Source organism: Nicotiana tomentosiformis, chromosome 6 (genome assembly GCF_000390325.3).
Source record: "Nicotiana tomentosiformis chromosome 6, ASM39032v3, whole genome shotgun sequence".
NCBI classification, from domain to species: domain Eukaryota; kingdom Viridiplantae; phylum Streptophyta; class Magnoliopsida; order Solanales; family Solanaceae; genus Nicotiana; species Nicotiana tomentosiformis.
The window spans coordinates 127,563,465-127,586,910 of NC_090817.1; the positions used below are offsets into that span (position 1 = coordinate 127,563,465).

The 23,446-nt window shown below is 35.1% G+C and overlaps 1 protein-coding gene across 1 annotated transcript; it reads right to left on the reverse strand.

Annotated features, from left to right (window-relative positions):
* Positions 1–7,897: 7,897 nt before the first annotated feature.
* Positions 7,898–10,399, reverse strand: LOC104105795 (serine/threonine-protein kinase RIPK-like). The gene is made up of 5 exons (XM_009614186.4): positions 9,762–10,399; positions 9,364–9,499; positions 9,065–9,201; positions 8,844–8,967; positions 7,898–8,717 (listed from the first exon to the last, which is right to left on the reverse strand). The coding sequence occupies exons 1-5, from the start codon at positions 10,176–10,178 to the stop codon at positions 8,149–8,151; spliced, it is 1,383 nt and encodes a 460-aa protein (XP_009612481.1). The 5' UTR covers positions 10,179–10,399; the 3' UTR covers positions 7,898–8,148.
* Between the last annotated feature and the right edge of the window lie 13,047 nt (positions 10,400–23,446).

Sequence of the window (23,446 nt, forward strand, 5' to 3'; positions counted from 1 at the left end):
ACCTGCAGAAATTGAAATCCCCTCTCTTCGGGTCATTGTCGAAGCCTATATTGAGGATGAAAAATGGATCATGACCCGATTGGAACAATTAAATTTGATTGATGAAAAATAATTGGCCGCAGTTTGTCGAAAAATTGTACCAACAAAGAATGGCCCGTGCCTACAATAAAAAGTGCGGCCTAGGATATTTAAAATGGGACAACTCATTCTGAAACGTATGCTCCCACATCATGAAGAAGCTAAAGGAGAATTGGCTCCAAATTGGGAAGGTCCATACATTTTAATAAAAGTGTTTGACAAAGGAAGCGTTGTATTTGGGAGGTATTGAAGGAAATGTCCCCGAGAAGCCTGTCAATACAGATGCAGTCAAAAGGTACTTCGTTTGACCCTAATGTAGCATTAATGTTCTCTTATTGGGATGACAAAGGCTTTCATTTTCGCTATCCAAACATCATTAACCCTTTTTCTAACACTTTTGAGCTGGTTACCTTCCTTTGATTACCCTATTTGGAACCTGAAAGTGTTATTAAAAAACAAAAAGACAAAAAGAAAATGAAATGAAAAATGAAAAAAGGGAAAAAGAAAAAGAAAAAGAAAAAGAAAAAGAAAGAGAAACAAAACAGAAGAAAAACAAAACAAAAATCAAAAGAGTTCATGGACTTGAACTACGTTTGACTTGATTCCGAAAGGATACGTAGGCAGCCTCTCTCTAGGGTGCAGTCATACCAAATTGAAAAATCCACATTCCCCCAAAATTTGAAACTGGGGCAGATGTTATAATGGTTCGGCGATGGTTTTGCCTGAAAGGTTCCAAAGTTGTAATTCAATCCAAATCTTTTTTACCCAAATTCTTTTCAAGTCCTTCCGATCAATCAACGAGAATTTTCAAATTTGGAGGATACAGTCACTTGGATCTGATGGAACCAAAATGAGAGAAATAAAATGAGAGAGTCTTATTGAATAAAACCCTCACGGGCACCGTAAGGCGATGGGGAGTAAAACAAAAACTAAAATAAGAGAGTCTTTTTAGTGAAAACTCGCAAGGAGCACTATAAGGAAATGGTGAAAACCCACAAAGGGCGCCACTTATCGAAAAGAGGATCCTCACAGACATTGGCATCGACACAGTCCTGGGCAAGGTTTCTCGATTTTGAGGCAAAAGTTGTGATGAATTTCTAAGGGTTGGACGGTTTACAAGGATCAGGCGTGCAGTCCAAAAGGTATGTCATGTTCATTGAAGTCCACATGTACTCCCAGATAAGTCCTTCTTTAATTTCTGCTCCCCGAAAGGGACACCTCTTGTTTAAACTAACTCTCCATTCAATTGTTGTTTTTCTTTGAATCCCTTTCGGTATAACTTCATGTCAAAATAAAGGCAAAGAAATGATGGTAAGACCGATTACAAGGCTCTCGTTTGAAGCGAACAGATACATTGAAAAGGCACCCAACCTCGGTAAGGGCATCAAGGCCAAAAACTAACCACCACTTTGAACACTCACAATTTTTCTTTGTTTGCAGCCGGAATAAAGCAGTGAAGAATGGCGATCCCTAAAGGACGAATGTCACCAAAGGTAAGTATCCTCAAAATCTCCACTTTACTTTATTTTTAGCATGTATCACTATTGTTCATACCTCTCATTTTTGTAGCTTAACCTAGGTAGAACCTTTTCGCCTAGGGGGATCCATCTCATAGTTCCGGGTAGAAGTACTCTTCGCTCAGGATGTTTTACGTAGCTTAACCCAAATAGAACCTTTTCTCCTAAGGGGATCCAGCTCATAGTTCTGGGTAGAAGTACTCTTCGCTCAAGATGTTTTAAGTAGCTTAACCCAGGTAAAACCTTTTCGCCTAGAGAGATCCAGCTCATAGTTCCGGGTAGAAGTAATCTTCGCCCAGGCTTGCTTTTTGTAGCTTAACCCAGGTAGAACCTGTTCGCCTAGGGGGATCGAGCTCATATTTCTGGGTGGAAGTACTCTTCGCCCAGGCTTGTTTTTGTAGCTTAACCCAGGTACAACATTTTCGCCTAGGGGGTTCCATCTTATATTTCCGGGTAGCAATACTCTTTGCCCAGGCTTGCTTTTCGTAGCTTAACCCAGGTAGAACCTTTTCGCCTGAGGGGATCCAGCTCATATTTTTAGGTAGAAGTACTCTTCGCCCAGGCTTTCTTTTCGTAGCTTAACCTAGGTAGAACCTTTTTGCCTAGGGGGATCCTGCTCATATTTCCAGGTAGAAGTACTTTTCGCCCAGGCTTGCTTTTCGTAGCTTAACCCAGGTAGAACCTTTTCGCCTAGGGGAATTCAACTCATATTTCCTAGTAGAAGTACTCTTCTCCCAGGCTTGCTTTTTGTAGTTTAACCCAGGTAGAACTTTTTCGCCCAGGGGATTCAACATTTGATCCGTAATATAGGGTGCCAACCCCTGGTTACTTTCTTTCTCAGTAATACAGGGCACAAACTACTGGTTACATTCTTTCTTAGTAATATAGGGTTCCAACCCCTGGTTACGTTCCCTTTTCAGTAATACAGGACACCAACCCCTGGTTAAAGTTTCTTCATAGTAATACAGGGCGACAACCCCTGATTACATTTCATATCAGTAATACAGGGTACCAACCCCTGATTATATTCTTTCTCCGTAATACAGGGTGTCAACCCCTAGTTACTTTCTTTCTCAATAATACAGGATTCCAACCCCTGATTATGTTTCCTTTTCAGTAATACAGGGCAACAATCCCTAGTTACATTTTCTTTTCAGTAATGCAGGGCGTCAACCCCTGGTTACATTTCATATCAGTAATACATGGTACCAACTCCTAATTATATTCTTTTTTCGTAATACAGGGTGCTAACCCCTGGTTACATTTCCTTACCAGTATCAGGGTACATCAATCCCTAGTTGATGTTATTATAGACATAGGGTCTCCACTCCCTAGTCTCTTTTCCAACATAGGGTCTTCATTCCCTAGTTAATTTTTATTTTTAGACATAGGGTCTCCATTCCCTAGTTGATTTTATTTTAGACATTGGGTATCCACTCCCTAGTCTCTTTTCCAACATAGGGTCTCCACTCCCTAGTTGATTTTTATTTTTAGACATAGGGTCTTTACTCCCTAGTTGATTTTATTTTAGACCTAGGGTCTCCACTCCCTAGTCTCTTTTTTAACATAGGGTCTCCATTCCCTAGTTGATTTTATTTTTAGACATAGGGTCTCCACTCCCTAGTTAATTTTATTTTAGACACAGTATCTCCACTCCCTAATATTCTTTTTCCAACATAAGGTCTTTACTCCCTAGTTGATTTGATCTTAAATGTAGGGTACACCACTCCCCGATATCTTTGTTAATATAGGGTACATCATTCCTCATCGCAGTTCCCAACATAAGGTACACCAATCCTTAGTTGAGGCACCATTTAGACAAATCAGGGTACACCATTACCAAAGAATTATGTTTTCTCAGGGTATATCAATCCCGATCTTTTATTGCTTTCAATAATGAAGTAGTATAAAATTTTGTTACAATAACTCGCGAAATTTTCCTAGTGAAAACTGGGGCAGAAAAATTTTGTTTGTTTGTTTTGATGTTTGAAAAGGTTTTTACCTCGAGGAAGAGGGTTCGAGATGACCAAAAGAAGAATTCTCAATCCAGAATAAAGAAAAGAAAAGGAAAAGAAGTGAATTCAAATGCAGAATCAGATGAAAGGATATAGACTGCTCAAGACATGACTGAAGTTACGAGCTTTATATTTTCCGTTTTGATCAGAAGAAGTCGTAGAAGAATGAACTAGCACCTGCAGTTAGCAAGCATCAAGGTTCAGATCAAAGTCTGCATGAAGAACCAGTCAAGACTCAAGATCAAGCTTCAAAAGACTTATAGATAGGAATCTTGTAACTCATAGCTGATATGCTTATTTAGTTTCTTTTGATGTAATAACAGGACCACAGACCGGAGTCTCGACGTAACCTCACTCGACTCTCCAACTCATCATTCCAGCACTCTTCTTAAACTACACACAACCTGATTCCCTTATAACCCGGGATATGTAGGTCGTCCAAACTAGGGCTCGGTTGCACTCTTTTCTCTTATCTCTTCCCTTTTGAATAATGGTATGGCCAAAAATAAGTCATATCGCTCATCTTTTCTTTGCCTGAAAATACTTCATATTTCCAATCAAAGTGGGGCATGCTGTGAACACCTAATTTTTGACTATGCTTGAATTGTTTCACACTTATCTCACCAATACCTCACTTCCACTCCATCATTCCTGCTCCCATTTTTTTTCCATGCGTGTCCCCACTCCACTTTCTCACTAATGTCCCCAAGTCCTTATTCCCCACTCATGTCCCCCACTCTTTGTCCCCTACTCCTTGTCCCCCACTCACAACCCAAAAAAACCATCTCTAAACCTTCGTGAAAAGGGGCCAACTTCAGCTCCAAAAAAAACGATGAGAACCAATCCCAGAATACTACAAAAATGCTGCCAAAAATTAGTTGAAAACCCAGCAAAAACGAGCTCGAATCACCTTTGAACTCCAGCCAAAAGGAGCAACAAAACCAACCATGAAATAGCTTGAGTTTAGCTCCAAAACAATCCAAAGAAGCAGCAGAAATACAGTTGTTTCATGCGACAAAAATGCAGCAGTTGCTGCTTGTCTTCTTCCGCCAAAAACCAACCCGTAACCACCTGAAACCATCACGAAAAAAAGCGCAAAAATACAGCATACAACAGTCATGAAACCAGTCACGATTTGCCTCCCAAAGCACACCTTCACCGTCCATCTTCTGTTTCTTTGATTCGAGTTTCGCGCTGGTGATTCAGTTCGATGTCGTTGGTCCTATTCGCAGTCTTGCTTTCAGTTTGAGTATTCAATATTCACTATTGTACTAGCTGGTTCGCACGTGAACTTTTATCAATAAATTAACGAATAAGCTTAATTGAGGTTAATCTTATTTCCTTTTCGCGATTTGTTTTTTAAAGAGACATTCCATGCCTATTTGTTTTGCTTTACTGCTCTCTCATTTAATTTTGTGACAAGTTTAGTTAGTACTAATATTTTGCTTCTTGTTTCTATTTGTTTTGTTTTACTGCCTTCTCATTTGTTTTAAGTAGCTTAGTTGGCAGTATTTTGTTTTTGTTTAATTTTGTCTATGGTCACGTGTTAATTTAGTTTTATAGTTATTCATTTGTTTTAAAAGGAATACTTAGGGTAAAGAAGATTAAAATAGTTGAGATTAGAGAGATCCAGTAAAGAGGATAGGAAATGGGTCATACGACCATTGACGAGCCATGAAACAATTTTGATGTTAGTGAATTATTGGGCCGATGTCATCTTTGTAGGGGTTTTATTTAAAAAAATAAATTCTTTGTAGGTCTTTTTTTTTAAATCCCTCCCAAATTAGGAGGATCTATAGTATTTCCACACTTCCCCTCCAGCGTGACTCGAACCCAGGACCTAACGGTCGTGGGTGGAGGTGCTTTACCAACTGAGCAAGCCTCACTTGTTTTTTTATAGGTTAAAGGGGGGGCTGCAATATTTTATTTTTTTTAAAAAAAAGAAAAATTAAACTTGTCTCAATTAGTTTATTAAGGTTGAATCCGCAAATGCTTAGTATGTTGAATATTATTGGTTTTGAAAAGTTATTCCGTCGTATGGGCTTAAATGGTTTCAACAAATAATCGGGCCGGGTGATTTTTCGGTCAAGCCCATTCAAAAACAAGGTTCGCATGCCCAATTTTTTCCAATACTAATAGTTTGATAATTCTAAAAGTTAAAACACGTCATGGCTTCCAACAAATATCCATAACTCATGGCCTTACATTAATCTCAAACTAGTTTAGGAAAATAACTCATAAATGTCGCTAGTATGCTTTAGGTGATCTTAAATCTATTATTATCGTGATTATGTATACGTTCGTGTGACATAGTTGCGATTTCCAAAAATAAATGCAAGGTATACGTCCGCATAACTTTGACGAAACAATCTCATTAATAATAAAATGCTATTAATTGTGTACACGTACGCGTGACATAATTTTGGCACAATAAATAAAGCGGATTCACACACGTGATTCGTTTCAAAGATAATTACATATTTTAATAATAAAAGCTAACATAGATAAAATATGGAAACCAATAAAGCATAGTTTATTCAAATTAATTTAAGCCAAGTTGTAGTCAATAAAGCGACCGTGCTAGAACCACGAGACTCGATGAATGCCTTACACCTTCTCCCGGGTCAACAGAATTTCTTACCCGAACTTTATTTTCGCAGACCAATAATAATAGAGTCAAACCTTCCTTTGACTAGGGATTCAAATAAAAGGTGACTTGGAACACCAAAACTCAATTCCAAGTGGCGACACTGTAAATAAAATAATCCCTATTCAAGTTTGTCACTTTAATTGGAAAAACTCTTTAACCTACACCAATCCATAAACACGTATATCTTTTGGGGGGTAAAAAGGGGTGTGACAACCCTCACCACATCCACGACATGCTCCTTATCAGAATCATCGAAAGTTGTCTCCCGAACCTGAGGGTTCTTCCTGTCATCCACCGGTGTAGCGCCATCTCCCTCATTGCGGGTGTCACTGATTGAATACTCAAAATAAGGTTGATCCCCTCGAATTCCAAGATTGTACGTGTTGTTAACATTGTTATCTGTCATTTTTTGTGATTTTTTATAAGACAAAATAATCAAATCACGTTAGTAAAAAAGACAAGGATCAATTTTATTGCACAACTGTTTATGCCCCACGGTAGGCGCCAAACTGTTTACCCGTAAAACGATACAGTTGAATTTATACGTGATTTCTAGAAAAGTGAACTAATTTGATCCTGAAATAATACAATAATTGAAGAAATGTACAATACTTAGCCTTAAAATGTAGATTAAACAGCAGAGATGACAGTTCCGGGTAGCCTTAAAATGTAGATTAAAAAGCAGAGATGACAGTTCCGGGAACAAAGTTTCCGGGCACAATAATGATGAGATCAAAAAGCGGAAAAGTAAGATTGTATTAAGCTTTGTATAGAATGTGGTGTAAGTTTTGCCAGAAAATTCGTGTCCTCTACAATGATAACTAGGCTCACTATTTATAGATCTGTCTAGGGAAGGAGGTCCTAGGATCGTGCCCTCCTTTAATGTCAATTATGATGGTCATTGATGAAGATGTAACGGTGAATATAAATGTCAAATTCTCTGTAACGGGTCATGGCACTTAATACTGCAGAATATTCTTTATTAAATGCTACCGGGCACAGAGCATTTAATACACCTTTATGAACGTTATATCTTCCGGTGACAAGCGAAATGATTGCATTCGGTTTTCGACCATCCTCGCCTAGGGTTCCACGTGTCTTTCCTTTAGATGACCACGTGTCATATCATATTTCACCCTATACAAGAATCTTTATATGCAGACCTTTTCTAGTGATATTGCACTTGCGTTGTCTGTAATTATCAAGTCAATGCATTAGTGAATTACGTTAATTGAGGTGTTGATGAGTGATTGTCTACGCTTCATAATATAGAACAACAATATTATACTCAGTGTAATGTCTGAGGAGAGTAGTGAGTGTGCAGCTAGCCTTACATCTACCTTGTGCAGATAGATAGATTATTTCTAATAGACCATCGGCTCAAAGCAAGCATAGAAAAATATTATAGTTAACATTACAGTTAATGGTAACTTCATAATATGTTACGTAGAAAATATGATAAGTAACATATGTAATATATCAAATTACATTACTAATGTTACAGTTAATTTTTCTACAAGCTGAATAATGCTTCGTCTCCGGAATATAATTGACATGGGGACCTGCTGCACCTCACCAACCCTTTTACCCATCTAGCCTTTAGGATCTTGATCTTGACAATTATAGACGAATCAGAGTAACAAAGAGAATTTTTTTTTATTTCTCTTACTTTTTCTTGTTCAAACAACTTTTTCAAACTTCTAAAAATTGCGGAAGAATCTTCTATGTACATTGCTTTCAACAGCCACAACGAAAACGTGAAAGAAGTCTTGTCGAAACTAAATAATAAAAGAACACATACTGTACTACTTCAGTATACAGTCTCTCTCCATTCACATATCTTTACATTTTCACTTTCTCTTTCCTTTCTTCTTTACAGTTTGATTATTTAAGTATACTTTTTATTTGTTCTTTCGTGCGTCAAAGCGTGATTTTGCATATGCTTATCTGAGTAAGCAGCAGCAGCAGCAGCAGCAGACTTTAGTCTATGCTTATGCCTGTGGCCGTGCTTGCGCGCTCTTTTTTCTTCATCTTCGCTTATGTTCACATTTTTCTCTTCGTCCAGTTTAGATTTCAACGCACCAATTTCCAACTCCTTGTCACATTCTGAGGACGGAACAACATAAACGAATGGACCAATTGGTATGTCCTTCAACTCCAATACAGGTTCGAGGGCCTTAACCACGTTGCTCATAGTAGGCCTAGACCTGGGCTGGTGGCTTAAGCATTGATAAGCTAATGCAGCCACCTTTTTTGCTCCTTCTGTCGAGTACTGACCTTCAAGTCTTGAGTCCATTATTCTGTCAAGCTTATGTGAATCCCTGAGCATTGGCCTTGCCCAGTCCACCAAATTTCGCTCTCTAATGTGGCGACTCTTGTCCATGGCTGGTCGTCCTGTTATTAGTTCTAGCAAAACTACTCCAAAACTGTAGACATCACTCTTACTTGTCAAATGTCCTGTTAAAATGAGACATATAACTTGTTACAACATGTTAAATTACGCTGATAATATAAAATTTATTTGTATTGTCAATGTATATAAGTTAAATCCGGAGAAAATGTCATTGAACTTGAGTAAATTACCAGTCATGATATACTCTGGAGCAGCGTAGCCATGAGTGCCCATAACACGAGTCGAGACATGTGTATCATCACCTTCAGGTCCATCCTTTGCTAGCCCAAAATCAGATAGCTTGGCCTTATAATCCTGATAATTCATCATATTATTAGTTTCTAAACTTTAGAAACCTATGAAAATAGAAGTAACTTCTCAAATTAGGACAAAGTAATAAATAAATAATTACCGAGTCTAATAGGATGTTAGAAGCCTTGAAATCTCGGTAGATTACTGGTTTTTCTTCCCCGTGAAGAAAAGCTAGTCCTTTTGCAGCACCAACCGCAATTTTTATTCTGGTTGACCATGGCAAGCAACTCGAATATCCTGTATTAATACAGATGACATGTTCAAGTATGAAAAAATTCAGAAAAAGAGGAGCCAAAAGATTAGTGTATTTTACCATTGATTAAAGTAATCTTATGAAGAAATAGCAGTAAATTAAGGGCTCAGAATGATTGTTTACACCTAAAAGAATCAATTACTTACTTGAAAATAGTTGGTTCTCTAAGTTGCCCCTTGCCATGTACTCATAAACAAGAATTCTCTGCTCATCCTCCCAACAATATCCCATCAATTTCACCAGATGGGGATGCCTCAATTGTCCCAAAAAGACCACCTCAGTCTGAAAAATTCAACAAGTATAGAACTATTAATTAGATGGAACATACACAATAATAAAGGTTTTATGTTTTCTTGAGCCGAGAGTCTATTGTAAATATTCTCTCTGCTTTTGCAAGGTAGGGGTAAGATCTGCGTACACACTCGTGTGATTACATTGGGTTTGTTGTTGTTATACGATACAAAGAAATAAAATCTTGAAATTAAATAAATACTTAGTAAACAGTTGCAGCAGCATTTTGAAAGCTTGGTAGTTAATCACTTACCAGCCATTCTTGGTGGCCTTGATTACCGTCCAAATCCAGCAACTTAACAGCAACAGGTTGAGCTTTTAAACCAGGCTTAATCTTATCATCAATAAACCCCTTATGAACAGGTCCAAATCCACCTTTTCCAAGAAAATTTGCAGATGAGAAATTACTGGTAATGATTTTGAGCTCCGCATATGTAAAAGTATGAAGATTTGAACCGATGATTGCATTTGACGAAAGATCATCTAAGGATATAAATACTGATCTTGAATCAGTACTTATGTCTGAAATTGCTAGCCTACTATGATGATCAGAATTAATCTGTTTGCATACTTGTATAATCTTTGTCTCTGAAGGAAGAATATTAGTATCATTCTTGGCTTTGAAACAATTTGGTAAAATAAATTTCCAGGCAATTTTGCAAGCCACCATATTGTAAATCAGAGTTTGCTGTAAATTTGGATACAATGGGTTAAATAAATAGCTTAATAATGAAGGGAAAGGAAGTCTTAAGTGGAAATTATTTACAGCTCCATACTTTTGACAAAATGTATAAAGTTTAGCTAAACAGGGAAATGTTTATAAGTCTAAAACAGTGACGGCTAAAATTTGTTCTATAGTTTTCCTACTAGCTAACGTACTCATTTTGTTCATGCATAATATATAAGCTTATATATATGTAAAACCGAGTAAGGAAATCATCTCTACCAAATTAGAAATTGGAAGGATATAACCAAGTCCTCGTCTTTAATTTGACTTCAAAAAGGAGCGTGTGGGGGAATATATTATATCACTAGAAGCTTTCATTTTCATAACCAAGCTTCTATGTTATTTCAGTTTTGGATTTTGGGACAGAAACAATGCATGTGTGTAAACTTCAATCACGAATATGGGTATCCAAGAAATAATAGAAAATAAAAAAGAGACAATATATTGACGGGAAAAGTATAAGGTAAAAATTAGTGGAGTAACTTTTTAGAGAGAGTTTAATTAAGCTTTATCAAAAATTTAATTTACACGGATTGATGTTAAAAGTGAGTATTAACTCATATATACACCGATAATGTAAAACATTTTTTATATTATTGGGTCATATTTACATGTAGCAGGTATTTTGTCTTCGTTTCAAGATTTACTTTTTATGAAGGGTTACATCATACATATATATCTTTTGGGTAACTTACTAGTGTAAAAAAATTTTTTGCACGTCCTTGATGTATATAAGTTAAATTCTTAAGTTTATTGCAAGTAAGTGTCTGAACTATTGGTATTAAATTTGTTTGAAAAGAAGATGGTTAACCTGTTGAACAGTTGAAGTGGTTTAATTTACACAGACAATGTAAAATAAAGCTTTAAACTATTCTTAGCTATAAAACTATAGTATATAATTTTGTCTAACTTTAATCAAGACGTTATTATTGTATTAAACTAAATTTAAGTATATATGGACAAACTTAAATTTAAAAAATCCATCACGAATCCATCTTGCTTCTTGTTGCATGTGTACAAACAGAAAACAAATTTATAATCACATATTTGTTTATTTATTTGCCAGATTTAATGATTTTAATTGGTCAAATAATTCTCCCACATTCAAAGATTCTCCCACATTCAAAGATTCTTTAGTATAAACAAATGTCTCTGTGATTGTTAAGCGAATTGTTGACTGACATTTGCTATAATTATAGCAGGGAACTTTTTGAATAAGCAATAAATGTAAGATTGAAGTCGTGGACTAATTAATTGCATAGTTGGGATATTTGCAAACTGACTTGATAAAATATCCTTCCCCTTCCCAATATCTCAAATAAGTATACAAAATCTATTACAAGTATGCATTTATCTCTGCTCTCTGTCCATGAAAATGTAATTCCAAAACTTCCCAGTCAAATCCCCAATTCTTAATTTACTAATGCATGACATAACGATTGGAATTACATACAAGACGAGGGAGATTAATGTCTATCTGCATGCATTTATAACGTGAAATTGAAAAAAAAAAAACATGCAGAAAGATGAACTTTTACTATAGTCTTTTTTTAAATTCTTTTCTATTACATAGATAATAACTAGGTTAGAGAAGAGTAAATAAGGAAGAAATTAAAGGAGGGAATCGAACCCTACTTAATGTATAGGAAATTCACACCGTAAAAAAGTGATAAACTTTTATGATACATGCAATTACGTATAACTGATTTATATCGTTATAATATATAAACTATTTATACTAGCAGTATATAAAGATTAAAACTCTTTGAAAAATATACTGTATTACTTATTGAGACGGACCGAATATTATAATTAGAGATTGCCGGTGGTAGGTAAAGGAGGAGAGTTAGATGATTGGCCATACATGTACGAAAAATAGGTGCTTATAATAGCGTTTAGCTAAGTCATGAGATTGACCCTCGTAAACAAAAATATCGGCGTCAACGCGTTCTTCTATCTTACTATCAAGTTTTCTTCTCTCTTTTTTCTTTTGTAATCTTTTAGCTAGCCTTAGTTCATAAATTCTCAATTTTATTTTAAAAAATCTGATTTGGGTGAAGTTTAGTTTGAAGATAAAAATTTGTTTGGACATAATTTTTCAAAATATATTTTACTTTTAAAAAAAAAAAACATGAAATATGACTTATACTCATAAGTTTTAAAAACTATCAAAAATACCCAACAACTCTGAAGAAAATTCATACAGAACAAGCGAAACAAATCTGAAGAAAATTCATACAAAACAAACGAAATAAATCTGAAGAAAATCTATACAAACATTAGAAGATTTTAGCAAATTACCTTCAAATTTTGTCTTTGTGGTGGATTGCCACAGATTGGCACAACAACTTTAGCGAAGGTTTTTTTCTGTTTATAATGAGAAAAAATTGGGTAGATATGGATTAGTTGGGTCATAATAACAGAAAGTGAGTTTTTTTATAAAATAAAAAAGTTTGGGACAATTTTTGAATTTTTTTTTAAAAACTAAACGGTAATATTTTGGGCCAAAAACAACTCTTGAGCTGGTTTTGGGTTTTAAAATTTGAATATTTGTTAAAATATGAATAAAATCTATAAACAAACAGGTATTTGCCCAAGAAAAAAATTGGAAAAAAATTGGCAAAATTTATGACCAAACGGGGGCTTACTTGATCAAATATAAAATCCCAATACTGTACTGTATTATCTTAAGAATCGGAGAACATTCAAATTTATGGCTGAAATCTTTAAAATATTAAGGGATTATTCAACTTCTAATTTGGTAGGTAGGCAGGAAGTTAGGCTTAAATTTGGACCTAAATGGTGTATTATGGAATTTGTGATTTAGCGTTTCAAATCCTCCGTTGTTTATTGTACCAAACATTTCAAAGAGCCTTTCAGTATATTTTTATTCTCAGAAAAAGCAAGCACATTGATAGACAAGTTTTTAATATTTTCTCTAATAGCTTGTACGTACTATTGAATACTAGCTACTCCAAATGAGAAGAAATCACACCCTTAGGTGCCAACTTTTTTTAAAACAGTTTTTTGGATAAAACAATGATCGTATGCTTTGACTCTTAAGAAAAGCTTTCTTATTCATAATTCTTCGTTGGATACACTTTTTCAACGTGCATTATTTTGCATTCACTCTGAAGGGCAAATCAGTCAATTAATATGATAATTTGTCTCCATACAGAAAACTTAAGAAAAGAGACAGTACTCTAACTCTAATAATTTGTAGGGAGGCTTCTATTGAAAGTAACATAATAAAGGAAGACTTGAGACGGATGAAAAAGAATGGAGTTGGCTAAACTTATTAGACTATCGCGGAGTCTTGACAAAAATATTGGGGCCCGAGGCCATGCAGATGCAAAATGATCAGTAAGAGGCAGTGGCGTAGTTACACTATGCCAAGGTGGTGATGCTAACACCCTTCGTCGAAAATTATATTACGGATATAATTCAAATACTACTTTATATAATTATATATTATATTTTAAATATTCTTAACGTAATTGAGTGAGGCAATCAAGCGGTACAAAGGTTTCAAAGTGATGTGTTGTTCACGAGTTCAAAGTTATCTTGCCCATTTTGTTTGCATGTGTGTGGTCTAGCTATTTTGACTCTTTTTCAATCTAAAAAATTTCCTGATAAAATAACTTTAAAACTTAAAAGCAATTTTTTTAGTTAAAAGTTATTTCTTGAATAAATTGTATAATTTAAAAGTCAAGTTCAACAAAAGCTATCTGTAGACTACAAACCCCCTTGATTCTCTCTTTCCTTTGTTTTTATGTTTATTTTTATTAGTAAAATTTCTATTATTGTCTTTTTATGTTAATTTTGATTTATAAAATTGTAGTTCTATTACAAGTGTTTTTATTGTTTAACTAAATATTGCGTATTTTGATTAAAAATTTAGGTACACCAACAGAAACAATAGCCAATGGCAAGAGGAAAATAGTGGCTCTTAACAAGTTCTATAGGGCTGTTCATTTGGATCGGATATCCGAAATCCGAATCGATCCGTTCAATTTCGTATTTCGGATTTCGGATTGGATCGGATTTCGGATTGTGTTTATTAAAATTTCGGATTTCGGATCGGATTCGGATTGGTATAATTTTAATACGATCCGATCCGATCCGAAATCCGAAATTATTAGGGCATGTATAAATTCTAAACTTTAATTTGGATAATTAGTACTTCCTTTACATTTTTCTCCTAGTTATTATCTTTACAATTGATGGATTTAGCTCTATTGGCACCATAGTACTCTCATAATTGTATAAACATGAATTTTTCTTACTGTAATGCCTCTTTTACAAAGAAAATATACATATGAGTTTGCAACTTTGAGGCATAATAATTCGATCCGAAATCCGAAAATCCGATCCGATCCAAACTTTAAAATCCGATCCAATCCGATATTAATTCGGATCGGATTGCATTTACTAGAATCCGAAATCCGAAAATCTGATCCGAAATGTGCTAAATTCGATCCGATCTGATCCATGCACAGCACTTCTACACCTTAAAAATGAATTTAAGATTTTGAAGTGTAAGATACAGTTGCAGTTATTACTACTACTACATTGTGATAATGAGTGCAACTTAACATGAAAATATACATTTTTAGAACTTTATATATATATATATATGAGTGCAACTTAACATGAAAATATACATTTTTAGAACTTTATATATATATTATATATATATATATATATATATATATATATATATATATATATATATATATATAAAGTTTTATCTGCCTCCTTCCTCCCGTTATAAAACTTTAACTTTACTGCTTCCTATTCCAGAACGTTTAATTTTCGTTGTCAAATTGCAAAACCGTTGAATATCTATCACCCGACAAACAGGGGGAAAAGAAGAAAAAAAAGAAAAAAAAGAAAAAAAAAGAGAGAGAGAGAGAATTCCCAAGCCACTTGTGCAGCTCAGGAAAAAATCTAAATTTGAACATCATGAATTGTGACGTATGAGTTGATTTTTAAGTGACAATTATCCATCTCCACGAGATGTCATTAATGTAGCACTGAACCTAATAAATTAAATCAATCTGCTAAATCCCTATTAAGGTTAAAGAAACGTAAGGAGTCGGTAAACTCTCTCGTTTCCAGGTCGGGCTAATCCAAGGATAATTCCATATCAAGGGAATTAGAAAGTAGGGTGTTTATAAAAATCCGAAAAATCGAATCAAACCAAAAATCGAATCAAATCGACCAAAAAATTGATATCTTTTTGGTTTGGTTTTGGTTTTGAATTTTAAAAATCGAACCAGCTTGGCTTGGTTTTGGTTTTAATAAAAAAATAACCCAAATAACCGAACCAAACCGATTATAGAAAAAGCTATTTAAAATTTATTATTATATACACCCCCATATATATATATATATATATATATATATATATATATATATATATATATATATATAAAGTTTCTAAAATTTTATAGTACATGTTAATCATTTGCACTTTTAGTCTAGTTCTTTGCTATTATAATAATTTAATTCTTTGCCTTTAAATTTTAGTTGTAATTTTCTTTTGCTAAATACGAGAATCTATTTCATGTTTAAAATAATTTATTTTTAATTGAGTTCTTTAATTATTTATCACTATTTGATTCAATTATCATCAATATATCTATTTTTTTATCAAAATAAAAATTTTATTCAACCAATTGTATATATATACATCCACTAGTTCTGTTTGGACTCAAGAACTAGCCATCTCTATTCCTACCTATCTAAGAGCATTCACTATTTGTATTTATAAACATACTATTTACTCTTAGCTAGGATAACTGTTTAATCTGTCTAATATCTTCCTCCATTTCTTGTAATTCTGCCCTCTGATATGTAATTGGAGAACAAATTCTCTAAGTCTACGATGACTTTCCTGCCTTTCATTCTGGAATCTTCTAGCATTTCGTTCACTCAATATGTGATAAACAGTTGCAGCAAACAACCATGCCAGTACATCTGCTCTAGCTCAGCTTCCTCGACTTCTCTTGGACATCCAGTTCACTTCCTCATTCCATGCCTTGGGTTGTCTACTTTCACAACCATCCACCTCAGTAAGGAGGTCCGGATATGTCTTGCATAGCTACATTCAAAGAACAAATGTGCTAATATTTTTGTGACTCCCATTGAACATAACACACAATCCTTTGGGACATTTATCCCCCATTTCTCTAATCTGTCAACAGTTGCAAGTCTTTGTCTAATGGCTAACCATAAAATGAATTGATGTCTGGGCAACTGACGTACTCCCATAGTGAGGTGTTTCCATGGAACCTTCAGATATTGTGGATGGAAGGATAAATAAGCTTTCTTAATGCTGAAGCCACCATCACTGCTGCACTTTTGCAATTCCACCATGAAGTTCATATCTTCAAACCAGCTTCTTGCATTAAAGATTTTCCTCACGAGCCAGCATGCTTGTGGGGGTGGGGGAGGGGGTCTTCATAGTAGCTAGATCTTTATTCTTTATATAGTAACCATGTATCCACTGCACCCACATGGATTCTTTTCTTGATGCAACTGCCCATAATAGCTCGCAGATAGCTGCTTTATTCCAAAGATTGAAGTCTATCAACTTTAGACCTCCTGCAGCCCTTGGCATACATAGTGATTCTCATGAGATCAGTGCTTTCCTTGAGGCTTCACAACTCTCAGTCTATAGAAAGGTTCTGCAAATGCTAGTGATTAGTTGTATAACTTTCTTTGGTAACACAAAGATCTGAGTCCAATATGTTTGCACTTAAGAAAGAACACTCTTGTTCAGTTGTACTCTCCCACTATAAGATAAGAATTTAGTAGTCCAACACATGATTCTTGATATTATTTTCTCCACAATTGGCATGCATTGTTGAATGGTGATCTTCTTGGATGAGAGTGGTACACCCAAATATTTGAATGGCAGCTCACTTAATGCAAATTGTATTTCATTCAGGATCTGATCCTTTAATACTTGTGGAACACCGGATATGTATAATGAACTTTTGTCCAAATTTGCCTTCAAACCAGACACACTAGAGAAATGATTGAAAGCTTGAATCACTAGTTGTATGGAAATTCTATTACCCCTGCAGCACATAAGCAAGTCATCAGCAAAGCAAATATGCACCAGCTTCATTCTACTACATCTCGGGTGATAATTAAAGTCTGGGTTATGATGTAGTTGTTTTAAGGATCTGTTGAGATATTCCATGACCAAGACAAATAGATATGGGGACATGGGGTCACCCTGTCTCAGTCCTTTCTTTGCCATAAACTTTGGAGTGATTTCACCATTTATTAAAATGGAATAGCTCATAGTAGTCACACACTTCATGATCCACCCAACAAATTTCCCAGAAAATCCAAATTCTAGCACAACAACTTTAAGAAAGTCCCATTCCACTGAGTCATATGCCTTCCTTATATCAACTTTGATAATACATCTAGGAGAGATTCTCTTTTGTGTATAACCTTTTACAAGCTCATGCGCCACAATGACATTATATAGGATACTCCTTCCTGCTATAAATACTGATTATGAGGCTCCAACTATTTTATCTACTACCAATTTGAGTCTGGCAGTGAGAATTCTTGCTATCAGCTTATATAAAGTTGTACAGCAAGCTATGGTCCTGTATTCCTTCACATAAGTAGAATTTGTCATTTTTGGCACTAGGTAAGAGTAGTGCAATTGGCCTCTCTTAGCATTTTTCCAGATTCAAAGAATTGTAAGACAACTACACTTACTTCCTCCCCTATTACATTCCAGTATTCTTTAAAAAATTCTATATTGAATCCATCCACCCCTGGAGCCTTATCATTTGGTAGCTCTCTCAATGCCTGAAGAATATCCAACTTTGTGACAGGTTGAATCAGCAACATTTGTTGATCCCTCTGCAAGCAAGGTCAATCCTAGGCAATGTGAGTGTTTAAACGGGGTAGTTCTTGAGCTCTGCTTCCCATCAGCTTTTGAAAAAACTCTATGAATTCCTGATGCACCTGCTTGGGATCTGTTAGTTTTACTCCATGCTCATTGCATATAGTTGTAATGTTATTCCTGGAATGCCTAGCGTTGAGTTGAGCATAGAAGAACTTAGAGTTTGAATCCCCATGTGTGATCCAAACAACTCTGGGCTTCTGTCTAAGTACTCTCTCTTGAATTGTGGCCCATTGCTCCAATTTAAGCACTAACTTTTTCTCTTCCATAATCAATTGAGCATTGTAAAAGTCTGCTTCCAGATCTTCCTGAGTATCTTTAAGCTTTGCTTGCAGGTCCTCAATTTTTTGATCCAGCTTATTCATCTTTTGGTTCATCTGCTTCACGGCAAGTTCTATTTTCTTTAACTTCTTACAAACTCCATACATAGCATATCCACGTACATTAGATTCCCATATAGACTTCACCACTTCTTTGAATGAATATTGTTGCAGTAGAACATTAAGGAGTCTGAATGGCTTTGGGAGTTTTTGTCTGACAATATTAGTAGTAAGTAGTATAGGAGAGTGGTCTGAACAGTCAGGATTTAAATAGTGAGCTTCTATACTACTATACATGCTAATCCATTGGGCATTGTCAAATGCCCAGTCTATCAAGCTATAGATCCTGTCTCCAGGATCCCTCTTGTTACACCAAGAGTACTGGCATCCCTTTCTTCTGATCTGACCAAGTGCAGCCTCATCCACACAGTCTTGAAAATCTTGTGTTTCAATTTGTTGAATTGGTGTTCCATTATTTCTGTCATTAACAGATAATATGGTGTTAAAATCCCCAAAAATAATCCAAGGATCTACCATCATACTGTTGATTGATCTCACTTGTCTCCAGATGTTTTTCCTTCCATCTATGGTATTGTATCCATATACGAAAGTTGCATAGCATGCAAATTGAGAGTCTTTATATTTTACCTTGCTGCGAACAATCTGAGGCTTTAAGAACTGGATATCAACTTCCACCAGTTGTGGTTTCCAGTAGACCCATATTCTTCCATTTGGGCAACCTACATAATCACAGTAAACCTGCCACTCTGCCCCTAACTTCCTTTGTATTTTCCCTGCTCTTCTAGCCTTAACTTTTGTATCAAGGCAGCCCAAAAGAGCCACTTTATTCATAAGCAGAAAGGATTTGAATTCCTTCTGCTTGTAGGGCTTATTCAGCCCTCTAATGTTCCATGATCCAAAGATCATGGAGGCTTCTTGGTTGGACTAGTGCCCCTTACCACTTTATTAGTGGTAACCTCTGGTTGGATTCTCAAAGCGCTGAATTGATTCCTTCTGAGCTTGAGTTCCAGTTCATCAATCTCCTGGTGCTTATCAGTAGTAATTGGCATTGCTTTCTTCCCCCTGTCAATTTGTTTCCTTTGTTGTTGCCCCATCCCCTTTAGCTTCTTGTTCATTCTTAGACTGCTCCTTGCTAGAATCCTGCTCAGTTACTTGAGCATTAGTCCAATTGTCTCATGTCTGATTAGGCACATCCTTAGCTTTCCATTCCAACTTTTTTTATTTTATTTTTTGTTATTTTGTTGAGTATGTTTAGGTTTTATTGGTCCCTCCTTGTATTTCCCTGTGATATGCCCTACTTTCAAGCAATCTTGATAGTACATTGGCTTTCATTCATACTCAATAGATTGTGAGTAGTATTTTTCATTAGGTAGTTCAAGAGAGAGTGAGTTAGGCAAAGGCTGGGATATATTCATCTCGATCAATATCCTCGCATAAGTAATCCTTTGCTCTTGAGCAGTTAGTTTATCAGTACATACAGGATTCCCAAGACAGATTGTTATTCTACCCAAATTGCCAGAGGCCCAGAACTGAATTGGCAGATTTGGAAACATAACCCACATAGAAATAATTTGAGTAGATTCCTTATTCATTTGGAACTCTAGATCCCACTATTTAAGAATGAATGGCCTATAATTGAACGTGTATGGCCCTTGTTGGAGAGTCGTTGCTTTATCTTTCTCATTCTCAAATTTGAAGATGAAATATCCATTATTATAAAGAAATACCTGAGGTGTATTGACGAAATTCCAGACTTCATAGACGAATTTGAGCATTTCCTTGAAGGTAGGGTTACTGTCAATCACATAACCAATTAATGCTAGACTCCATTTCTTATTCTAGTCAGCTATCTCCTGGGGATTTAGCTTGACTACTTTCACTCCATCTTTCATTACAGGTGGAAAGTAATCTAGCTTCAATCCCGTGTGTTGCTCTATATTTCCTTTAACTACTTCAGCCATTGTAGGCTTGACTCCACTAGATGTGGCAGAGAAAGTCAATTTCCTCGCCACATTCATAGCCCCTGCATCAGGCTCCGGCGGAGTTTCTGCAATGTCCGGTGGGGAGCCTGTTTGTAGCACTGTAGGAGAACTCCCCATTCCTAGAAGCCAATGGCCTAATTGAATTGGAGCTAAGGTCTGGAGTAACACCTGATTCTGGTGTTATCTGCCTAGATTCCAGCACAGGAGCTTTGGGCGAGACCGGTGCCGGACCCGGTTGCTTCTTCTTCCTCGTCATCTCAGATTGGGCGCATGTTAGTAAACCCTAACATAACATGCGCCGAGAGAGCGTTTACTTCTAGTTTCCTAATTTTTATATATTTTGGTAAATGAGAGATTTCTCTAAAGAGCAATTGGTTTGATAGTGTTACGTTGAAAATGTAGTTGCCAGAATATGTGTTTGGTAGCTAGTGTATGTCTCATCTTTAAGAAAAAACCTATAAAAATCGAAAAACCCAAAAAAATGATACAAACCGGAAAAATCGACTTAATTAGTTTGGTTTGGTTCCAATATTTAAAAAACTAACTTACTTGGTTTGATTTCTTTTTATGAAAAAAAGATCCAAACCGAACCATGAACACCTATGATAGGATCACATAATACTCTAATAAGACATGCACACAGTGACTTAACCATGATTTTATATCAAAGAATTTTCAAATATGTCACATCTAAATTTTTGGACATGTGATTTAAAATAATTTTTGAACCTCATTTCCACTTTACTAGAATTGTTTCTCATTAAAAGGAAATTCAACATAACAGGAGTCTAGTGTATCGGGCTACTTTTTATTTATTTTATTTTTTGCATAATGGAATGCAACGGCCAGAGGCGTATCTAGGTTAAGGGGTATGGGTGGGTTCACATGAACTCATACTTTTCTCCCTAAACCATATATAATAATGTCATATTTTTTTAAAATTATTTAAATATATGTGTGTGCACCCATGCTCAAAGAATCCTATGATGCAATTATTATTGGGTGCACCTCTACAAGTGACATTGACAGTTCAAATCCCACTCCAAACGGTCTTGTTTTCGGTACGGAGTATAGATATATATGAAACTTACTAAAATTTTAAAAAGAATATAATTTTGAACCTATAATTTCAAAAGTGTAGTGGGTTCATGGTAAGAGACTAAAGTTAAATTCGTCAAGTGTAAATTCTAGATCCACTTCTTCACAACAGTGCACCCATTCTCTTGAAATCCTGGATTCGCCTCTGGCAACGGCTTATAACAAAATATTTTCTAAATGAGTTTGAGTTACAATGCCGAAGATAATTGCATAATCTTGTTTACAATGCGAAAGATATTTACATAATCGTGTTTGCACTATTTATACTATATTAAAAGCACGAAAGCCCTATCGAAATGTCGTTAGCCTTTTTTATCCTTCGTAAGTGCATTATATGTTGGATATAGTTGTAAATGTAATCGTTAATTTTTTTGGAAAAAATCAAAAAGTGTTGTGTGCTTAATTCCTTTTAGGTTTAGAATTCTTTAGAATTTGCATTATTTGGGTTTTGGAATTCTTGCCTTACGAGTTCTTTTTTTCCTTTGGTTCTTGTTTCCTTTAGTGTTAGGATTCTTGGGATCCTTTCCCGTAGGTTTTTATTTTCTTTAGTTTTATGATTCTTTAGATTCTGTCTTTTTAATTACGATATGTCTTTTTCTCATTGTCCCTTTTGTGTTCGTTTAGGATGCAATTTTCATTGTCTCTTTTGTGTAAGTTTAGTTCCTTATATCATTATTACTATATCAGATTTATAAAACTCATTCCTATGAAATCGGTAAAATAACACTCCTATTCGTAATCAAGTAAACAAATAAAAACCTAAATAGAAAAGCACATACATGAAAGAACCTTAATAATAAAAAGTATGAGTTTAGCTACAAATCTATTACTTTCTCAACTGTTTTTCTTTGTCGATATTATATTGGTTTGATCCTTGGCTTGATATCATGTGATTGAAGTTTTAGTTAAAGTTCGGTTGTGTAGTTTTGTTTTACTGCCTTCTATGATTTATGCTACATGTTGGTATTACCTGAGATATCGTTTTGGCGTATGTATCATTCTTAGATTTTATTTCTGTTTTCTTGATACCTCCTATGGTGTTTTATGTGTAATTTTTATTTTATGACTTTGGGGAATTGATTTTATGTATTCCACTACGATGCATGGAGATAGTCATACTGTCAATTAGTGATCGACGTATAGGGCCAAGGTCAGCTTCTTATGCAACTTGAAGATTATTGTAGTTTACTTTTAATCAAAAAAATCAACTTTAACTGATATTGCTTTAATATCATGGATATGCACCGATCTACTTTGATTTTATAATTTTCTATATCCATTGGTTGCCTCTAGAAAACTAGAGTCCTCCAACAATATTATTATTCAGGAACATAATTCAAATTTATTTATTTTCTAAACACCTGCTCAGTTAAAATATCATTACATAAATTGAGATGGTGGAAGTATTACTTTGACATATGTTAATTCCTCCTTTCATGTTGTAATTTTCAGCACTTTTGCTTATTTTATCTTATTTTATAGCTCAAACATACTTTTAAATAATATCTATATAGTTTGTAAAATAGTTTACTCAATAACATAGGGTACACGCGCAACGCGCGTATCATAAGACTAGTAAACATAAAGGTGAATGGTTGACTAAATACATTCAATATAAAAAAATTACTATTAGTATGTATAACTTAGAAAATATTTTGTTTCCCTAAGATCGGATAAGAGCCAAATCGTGGGTTGAATTTCTAATAGATCTCACTAACACAAAAGCCGAAATTTTCCTGGTATTTTTCAACACGATGTTTTGCTTTACCATGTCCTAAAGTTATAACATTAACGTATATTAACACTTTTAATCATATAGCTGTAGAAATAAATGCAAACTTTTAAAATTGA